Source organism: Galeopterus variegatus, unplaced genomic scaffold, assembly GCF_000696425.1.
Source record: "Galeopterus variegatus unplaced genomic scaffold, G_variegatus-3.0.2 Scaffold1253, whole genome shotgun sequence".
NCBI classification, from domain to species: Eukaryota; Metazoa; Chordata; class Mammalia; order Dermoptera; family Cynocephalidae; genus Galeopterus; species Galeopterus variegatus.
This window is the reverse complement of record NW_007727364.1, coordinates 332,465-342,005: the sequence shown is the minus strand read 5'-3', so window position 1 is coordinate 342,005 and position 9,541 is coordinate 332,465. Positions and strand designations below refer to the sequence as shown.

At 34.3% G+C, this 9,541-nt stretch overlaps 1 protein-coding gene across 1 annotated transcript in view; it reads right to left on the bottom strand.

Moving 5' to 3' along the window:
- Positions 1–997: 997 nt before the first annotated feature.
- LOC103592982 (CUB and sushi domain-containing protein 3-like) overlaps positions 998–9,541 on the bottom strand; it is a 69,251-nt gene continuing 60,707 nt past the window's right edge. Inside the window, exon 4 of the mRNA XM_008575888.1 lies at positions 998–1,314. Within this exon, the coding sequence (XP_008574110.1) occupies positions 1,179–1,314 (136 nt within the window). The 3' untranslated portion in view covers positions 998–1,178. The remainder of the gene's footprint in view (positions 1,315–9,541) is intronic.

The window sequence follows — 9,541 nt, the reverse complement described above, 5'->3', positions numbered from 1 at the left end:
GAGAAGGAATATATTTAAAACTATAATCAGGCTAAACTTTTTTTAAAAAAATCCTGACGTTAATACAGATTTCCTGAACTACTGAAATTAATACAGTACCAGATTTAGTCACAAGTAAAAAACAGAATGAATGTGCCCTGTCTCCCTGACAACATCATGCATTAATTTCCATGTGTCCAGACACAAAGGCATAGCAGTGTGTGAAAGATGAAATTCTGATTAAAAATTATTATTATGTAATGAAGAGAATTTTTCAAGGCCATTGTTTAATTGATAAGATAAAGAATAATGATTTTTACACAATAGTAATAATAACTTCAAGCAACATAATATTCTGATGGTCTCTTCTACATTTCCAGTTTTTAAAGCATAGATTTTAATTGAATTTATTAAAATTTACATATTTTTCAGTCAGAATTGCAAATCTGCATTTCTAATATGTATGCTATGTGTGTAAGTTTATATTGGCTTCAATCAAGGTTCAATATGTGTCAAAGATATGCACGATTTCATAATGCTTGCATCTATGAGGGTGCTTCATAAAACTCATGGAAAAATAGAATTGAAAGGTTGTAGGACTCTTTCCATGAACCTTTAGAATATCTTAAAAATGAAACTAGAACAAAATACTTTGTTATACACATCTGATCATTCATTTGTATCATTAATCATTAGTTTGTATCTCTACCAACACTGGGATGGACAGTAGCAATTTATGAAATAGGAGTGAATAATCTCAACACTAACACTATATTTGATCTCACAGAATCGCTGATAGATTACAAGCAAAATTGGTACTCTGGAATATTTGGGGGAATTAAGTGCTTTACAGCTACATATAAGTATTTAATAATTAGCAGATTTTATGCCAGGCAAAATTTTTAAAGTATATAAAATTGCACGGTCTATTCTGGGAAAGGCTAGGAGTCCAGAGTGACTGGTGTGCAGGGATAGTAAAATGGACTGGAAGATAGAGGAGACATATGAAATAGACATATTTTCAAGGAAAAACTAATTTTATTTAAATATAAGTGGAATCAATGCTTACAGTTAGATTAAAGAGGAACTGATTTTGTTGAAATGTATTCTTGATTGTGTTCTGCAAAGCTTTTATTCTGTAGATGCAATTAAGTTCAAATTTGAAAGTATTCTCTGGTGGAATTGAGATAACATACTTCTCACAGTAGCAATTCATCATTACCTTTGTAGTTAACCTTGAAGCCAACAGATCCAACACTCTCATCTGTTTGAAGGTGCAGCCACATTTGGCTACTCATGCTCACTATCAAGTCTGGGACAAAGCTTCCAGTCAGCCTAAAAGAGATGGACAAAGAAGGGACAGATGAGTTATTAAAATATCCACTGCATGCAAATTATGAGACAGATGTGTTTCTCTATATTTTCTCTGCTAGAAGAAAACAACTGTCAGATAAATGTACAGAGCTACACGTTGATGTAACAGAAGAGACAAACTACAAAATTTAGTGATTAGGGTTTATTATACAAAATACTATTTTATGTGTTTAATTGGGTTAGATCTTTCATCTCCCTGAGGCATGGTTACTAAGTTTTAGACCATCAGAGAGTTACATACACCCTTTTATACTGAAAAAAAAAACAAACATGTAAATCTTCAAGTATTTTTTAACTCCAAGAATATCACATTTTAATCTTTCAAGTTGCATACACCCTTTTATACTGAAAAAAAAAACAAAAAACATGTAAATCTTCAAGTATTTTTTAACTCCAAGAATATCACATTTTAATCTTTCAAGTTTCACAGAACTTTATTCTAAAGAAATATTGTAAAAAATATTCAAATACTAGGCAGAACAATAAAATGGCAAGGAGTGTAATCTAACCCGTTGCAATTCTGATATTGAACACATGAGCCTTAAAATATAGCTCTCCACATTGTAGACTACGCATGTCATCTATATTTTACTGTAAATAGTTTAATTTAAAGGGACACACTGGTAATTTGATGTGGCATGACTGAATCTATGCATTAATAATCTCTTATTTAGTAATGCACAATCTTATAACTATAACCAGGGAAATTACTTCATGTTTCCTCTGTCATTAATAATGTTGCAGTCACATATTTGAACTGAAGCCAAGGGTCATACAAAGGATGAAAGCAAATGAGTAAATAAGACCTGGAGGGGGAAAGTCTGTCAAGAATAGAAAGAGGAAAAAAATAGACTCACTGCAGAGTAAATGGCATATTGATAGGGAATTCTAAATTACATACTAAAAAGATAGGTTTCTAGAAGAAGAAATTACTGTGCATTCATCTACTTTATTGCTAAAACCACTAGGACTGCTGAAAAGTTATACCCAGGAAGAAAGTATAACATTTCCTTTCATAATAAAAAGGTTACCTTAAGAGAACATTAAAAAAAAAAATTCTCCTGGATAGTGAATGCACTATAATTGTTCCAGAGGGCAGCATGGATGACCATATATTGAGTGACAATGGCAGCAAAATGCCCTGGTCACTAGGTAAGCACCAAACTGTAAAAATGACATTAGAAAACTGCATTAGCAGTACAGATAGATAACCAGTGCTCAGTGTTCCAGAATTTATGGGAATCTATCCCAAAGAAACTAAGTAAATTATTATGATTTAATGATGGGATTGTACACAATATTGAGGAAAATTGTGAGATATCAAGATAATATAAGATACAATAAAACTTTATATTTATTTTCTTCCTGCCAAAGCAATTTAATTTTTTTATAATATTAAAACACACACACATATTCATCGCCGATTGATATGCACATAAACACACACGCTATCTTGAAACATCTTTTAATTAAACTTTGTGGCACGTGAGCTTTAAAATTGTCGAATTCTAGGTACTAGTCTTTTGAGAGACAGATGTACGTTTATGGGCAAAAGTGAGGACTCAAGTGGAGGCACGAGAGAAAGTAAAGTAAACCCATTATGAAATGGGCATGAAAGCTCAAGTTTATAGGATGTGCATCGTCTACACTTGTCAAACATGCCAAGAATCTAACTCACAGTAAATACTAAAAGTTGTTTTTCTGGGAAAATTTAATGATTGCTCTTTATTGCATCCTCTTATTTCTGTTTCAGTCCTGAACTGTTTTACCAACCTGAAAGTTCTAGAATGGTATTTGATCTGTTCATAAACAACTAACACATGCAGGCTAAATTGCTCCTTTGCTCTCTTGTTCTATTAACATTGACTTTACCTAGTTCCCAACTCATTACTGGTGTAAAGCTATATAAAAATCTAAAAAAAAAAAAATTAATTAAATTAAAATTTTCGCTGATGCCAAAATAAATAAAAAGTAAATTTCCCCCAATTTGCTTTATCATTTCCTTTAGAAAACTTGAAATTATAAGCTGTTTCTTTCAGACATATGTAAATTTTTTTAAAAGCTAACTAACTCTCTTGCAAGTTTTTCATCCCAAGAATGGTTTTCTTGGAGGCCTTGGAGCCATTTCTTTCATATGTGAACATACAAGGAGGCTGATGCCTGTCTCTCTGTTTCTGTGGGAGTTTAAAGCCTAGGCATCTGTTTCCAAAATTTAACTTCCTGTTTGTCATAAAGACAGGAGAAGTAGTATTATTCCCTTTGATAAAGACAATTAAAATGTACCTAATGCATTGCTTTTGCCTGTCTATATAAAAAGGTGAGATTTATTTCTCTTTTTTGCAACCTCCTTTATAGATTCCTTCTAATGCACATCACAGTCTGGTTTAATCTTAATTAAATAGAAAAACTATTTCATTCTTTTTTTCCTCCATTTTGTGGAGAAGATTCACTAGGTTGGCAGATTTTTTTTTTAATCATATATCCCCAACTACTTGGTGATAATGATAGGATAAGATGGCAGTTCCTGAGTTGAGTGGACAAATTGAAGGTCCTTTGGCCACACAGAAATAAGTCATAGAAGAGACCCTGCATTATAAAAAGTCTACATTCTAGTGATTTGCTCTTTTGGAATAGTGGCTGGATGAACTCCCTCTCCAAATTCGAATTTTACTAATGGGTAAGCATGAGTACTTTGGACCCTAAAATCCCATCAGGATCACAATTAGCTTTGATGGTGGAAAATCAGAAGAAGCCAGGAATATTGCCTGCAGTTCTTTCTCTTACACAGCTAACATCTCTGTCACATTTGGAATACATATGAGTACCTAGGCTTCTTAGACCTCATCCTAAGGAAATAAATTGCTGGTATTTATTGGATGAATATCATTCTGAGAGGAAAGTCAAAAATTATTTGCATGGTCAGAAGGGAAGATAGAAAAGAATGAAAGAGGAAATGTGAAAATTAAAGGCACTTTCTCTTTCGCAGAACCCACTTTTTTCTTTTTCTGCTGTCTCTGTTCCCTCTACTCTCCCTGTATCTCTTTCTTCTTCTTTGCCTCAAATAGACTCCTGGGAAAAGAGAAGCAATAGTCCTTTAAACATGTGGTTCTCTTTGTTCGTGGATTTCCCCATAAAGAAGGACGAGGGCACAACTTCTTCAGCTGATAATGAATTACCTGCCTTGTTTGAGTACATATGTTTGTGTGCCTTGTGCCCTAACCTTGAGCCGACTCAATGTCTTAGCACAGATTCTACCTCAAAAAGTCTGTTATCGTCTGTATAGCATGTATCTAGACAAACAGAAACTATAAAGGGACAAGATTAGAAATTAATTAAGAACTTGTGTAAAAGACTGTATTCCTATACAAAGGTGACAAGAGGTAGAGTCGTTTCACTACTTACTTGGAAAAAGACAAAAAAAACCAAACAAACAAACAAAAAAAGTGTTAGGCTGATAAATACCAACATGGGAACTACATTTTTCTCATCATAATGTGAGGCAAACCAGCTCTTTTTAGGTGATCTGATGCCAGTAAGGAGCTATCCTCCCTGCTAGCTGACATGACTCATAACAAAGCTTCTTTTCCTTGATTCCCAGAAGTGTCCTCTGCAGCACTTTTCAGTTTACATCCCCGTGCATGGCTACAGTGTGGCATTCTGCAACCAGCAGACGTTACTTATTTAATGGAGCAAGCACATTGGGGACCAGAAGATGACCACTGCATCAAGGGTTAGACAACTCTCCATCACCCTCACAGCCAAGGGAGAACAAAGAAGTTTGGAGACCCATTGAAAGGGATTGCTCACAGCTGTACTTGAAGCCTTTTCTCTAAAAAAATAAAAAAAAGAGCTCAGCCCATTTTGCAGATGAAATCCCTTGACGTAAAAAACAATTTAGACAACTTTGGGGACTAGGAGGATATTGTAGACAGTGGATTCTAGCTCTTGCAGAGTGAGCAAAACTATGATGGAAAAATTGCATGATAATTCCTCAGATCTTCTAATTCGATTGGTAGAATCTGAAGAGGAATTTAAATTAAAATCGGCTATGGTCTCATCTTTGGGAATTCTGAATTTTGAAAAGCCTTTCTGTTTATTTTGTCATGAATATAAAGGTTTTACTTTTGCAGTTTTAACTCAAAAGTTAGTATTAGAAAACACAGGAATAATGAATATCTCAGTTCCTTTAGATGTAATAGCACCATGGCTGAGAGGATGCTATGTTAGTAGCAGAAACACTTCCTTTTTTTTTTTTTTTTTGTCTTTTTCGTGACTGGTAAGGGGATCGCAACACTTGGTGTGGTGTCTCCCACACCGCGCTCAGCCAGTGAGCGCACCGACCAGTCCTATAAAGGATCCAAACCCACGGTGGGAGCGTCGCTGCGCTCCCAGCGCCGCACTCTCCCAAGTACGCCACGGGCCGGCCCCGGAAACACTTCTTAAGGGGCTCAGGCCCTTACCTTTAGTCACTTATTTGCATGTCCCGCATGCAATGACAGCTATCTTACAAATGCAAGAGATCCAGAATTTGTAGCTGTGCCATCAGACCAGTTATGAACAAGCATTAATACTGATATTGTGTTTAGGAGATGCAATATTGTAAATCATGTTACTCTTTTACCAGATCCTGATCAAATAGATGATCATGACTGTACTACAATGGCAATAGAAGAAGACACTAGGCCCTGACTTGATTTGTCTGATATTCTTGTTCATAATGCCAACTTAATGTTTACTGATGGATCATGCACTCAGGATATAAATCACCAATTTAAGGCTTAGGATACTATGTATAGTATCCTATAACATTTTATTATAGTATAAAATGTTATAGTATCTTATAACATTTTATTTTATTTTATTTTAACTTCTCAATATACATTGTAGTTGATTTTTGTGTCCCTTTACCTGTTCCTCTTTTCCTCCTCCCTCTTTCCCCTCCCCTCTAACTACATCATATCTGCTCACTTTGCCTAGAATTAAGCTGGCACAAGCAGCCTAGTTGATAGCAGTTTCTAGAGCTGCAATTCCAGACAGATAAATAGATAGATAAATAGACAGACAGACAGATAATAGATTGATAAATACACAGACATACATACACAGAAAGAAAGAAAATATGTGTTTGGTGTCTGTCATATAACAGAGCAAATTTGGAAAAATAGAGGCTTCTTAACTGTGAAGGAAAGTAAAATATCTCATAGAAAATTGATAGCTGATTTATTAGGGGTTACACAACTGACCCTTCAGATAATTAACCTATTGTAGAGCTCACACAGGGCAGAATGAGAAACATTTTAAAGTAATGATTTTGTTGACAAAGCTACAAAAGCCACTGTTAAAATATGAGGTTCCAAACAGGGAAACCACATTTTCAATACAAGAAAATTCCATTAATTTTCAAAAATATGCTTTACAAAATGAAATTGAGAAATGGATTGAAAAGGTAGCTAATTTTTTTGAGTGAACTACATGAATTGCCTAACAAAATAATTCCTGTACCAAAGTCCTTATTTGCTTGATTAATAATGTTTTGCCATCGACATACTCATCTATGTAAATCAGGGATTTTAAAGATACTAGACTATTACTATGCCTGCTAAAAGCTGGAATTATTTAAAACATGTAAATATATGACTTATTTGTTGCAAGAATTATTTATAGGCTACACTTGAGGTACATGTGGCAGTTTTACCAGAAACTTGGTGGCAGTTGGATTTCATAGAATTAATGGCTGAAGACAGAGATTTTGTCTAATTATGGTGTATATGATGTTTGAATGTCCTGAAATATTTTCCTTTTCAAATGTCTATGCTCAGGCAGTGATACAGTCTCTTAGTACCCATGATTTCCACTTTTGGGATACTAAAGCATAATGAATTACAGAGAGGAAGTCATCTTATTTCCACTGTCATCTAGTAATTATGCAATTATTTACAGATTTCTATAAGATGAATGGAGCTCATTTGCAGAGATTTAGCAATATACTGGATTAAAATGGTCTAGAACTTCATTACTAGCCTCGTCAAAAATTAGAACTATCCCTGTAAGGAAGCATGATATTTTTCCCTTTGAACTAATGTTTGCCAGTCCTATGAATTTGGGTCAGAGATCATATCCTGTGCTTTATTTAACTGAATCCTCTCATAACCATGTTCAGTACTTCAAAGGGCTTTTCTCTTTGAATAAGCTGAGACATAATAGCTGAGACATAAAGTCATAAGGACCTTAAAGGACTTGTGAGAAAAAGTGTGACCTTCATTGACCAGATGTGGTCTACTTAAAAATGTTCCAGAGGGAAGATGGGTTGTCCCTGTGCTAGAGGGACCCTTTCAAGTACTGCCTGTTCATCCATATGGCTAACAAAATGAAAGTAAATCCCAGACAGCTTCATGCTTGCCATATGGAGCCAGCATCTCAGAAGGATTGGACAGAGGTCCCACAAAGGACTTGAAACTTAAGTTTTCTAGAGTAATTGATATTGTCACTGAACTCAACTGAAAGATTGTATTCTACAGAGTTTATTATTCTCATAGACTGCCTTACTGTACTAGTCACAGTAGTTTATTTCAATTACTTTAAGAATCACATATTATTAGAAAATAAACATGTTATTTGTTACACTACTTTTTCTTTCTGTACTCCCGGTAAAGTTCCTACAATCACATACTTCTAAATAGATCTAAAGTGCGCTTCCAGTGATCAAGATTGCCTTAATGTTCCCCTCAGCTTAACTAAACTTTAAAAAACTTTAAATAGGTTTCTTCCTGACTATAGTCTCCTGTCCCCCTTTTTCTTAGAGCATTTAGAAATCTTGCAATTGTAAATTCTTTCTCTGCCCCTTTAAGATCTAAATATTCTACAACCCAGGACTGTCTTTCTCAAGGACTCAGGAGCTGCCCTTTCAAACTGAATCATTGTAGGAGATAACACCTCTTTTTCCCAGTTTCTGTGGTAGGAACTTATCATCAATTACTGACCATTAGTAAACACAGTTGGCCTAATATCACATTGACTAATCTCCCATCTAAAGCTCTCCAGCAATTTTTCACTAACTCACCCCAGTGCTTAAAAACTCACCTTTTGTTTCAACAGAGCTGAGTTAAATTTCTCTCCCCTATTGCAATAGTCTCGAACCCTATTGTAATAATCTTGAATAAAGTATCCCTTGCTTATTTAACTTCTTGGTGCAATTTTTCCTTCACACCAGTATAGACATAACCTGGACTTATAATTCCAACAATCCTTTATAATTTCTGCTTGCCTAGATACATGGTATATAGATGATAAAGGACTTTTTGACATAGAATCTGTGCTAAGACATTGAGTCGGCTTGATCAACTCTGGGATACAAGTTCTCTCCAGTCCAAGTATGGATAGATAAACTAAGGGTGGAGATTTGTTTGACTGTTATAATAACCATACTATTGACTTGGACTGATGTGAAACCCATAGGCTGGGTTTGTTTTCAAGAGTTAAAACAGTTAAAGCCATGAATATTAAACACTGGACATTCAAACTGTACCCTTCAACAGTTGCTTCATAATGATAGAAGATAATAGCTATAGGTATCTTTGTGTTTTCCATCTGCAAAAAATTACTGGAAAAACAGAATAATTACTGAAGGACCTAAACTATCTTGTAAATGTAAAGTTGCCTATATGATTGATGATAATTTAGAAGAAGGTTTTTGGACACTCCAAGAAAAACTCTTAGTTAAACATTTAGATTATCAGAATCTAGGGTTAAGCCACTCCTTAGGCATGGATTTGGAAAGATTTTGTAAGAAACTACAAAATAATATTCAATTAGTTAATCATTTGAAAGTGCAAGAAATCTAAACATCATACCAGTCTGTAAAATTCATGTATGACAAATTTTGTCCGTTGCTGATCAAGAATCTGTTTTAACTATTCACCATTGGTATAACATATTTGAAGATTATTCTTCCCAAGCTAGTAATGTACTACATTTTGAAATTAATTTCATTGTATTGCTGATAATTGCTTTGCTTTGTATTTCATTATGGTTTTTCTTATATTTAGATAACTGTGAACAGCTCAGTGAAAAGTAAAAACAGCAATAGAGGTAATTAGAAAATTATAATGTTATTATAAAATAGTAACAAAAAGAGAAAATGTGTGTATAAATACAAATCTTAAAAAACAAATGTTTATTTATTTTTTTT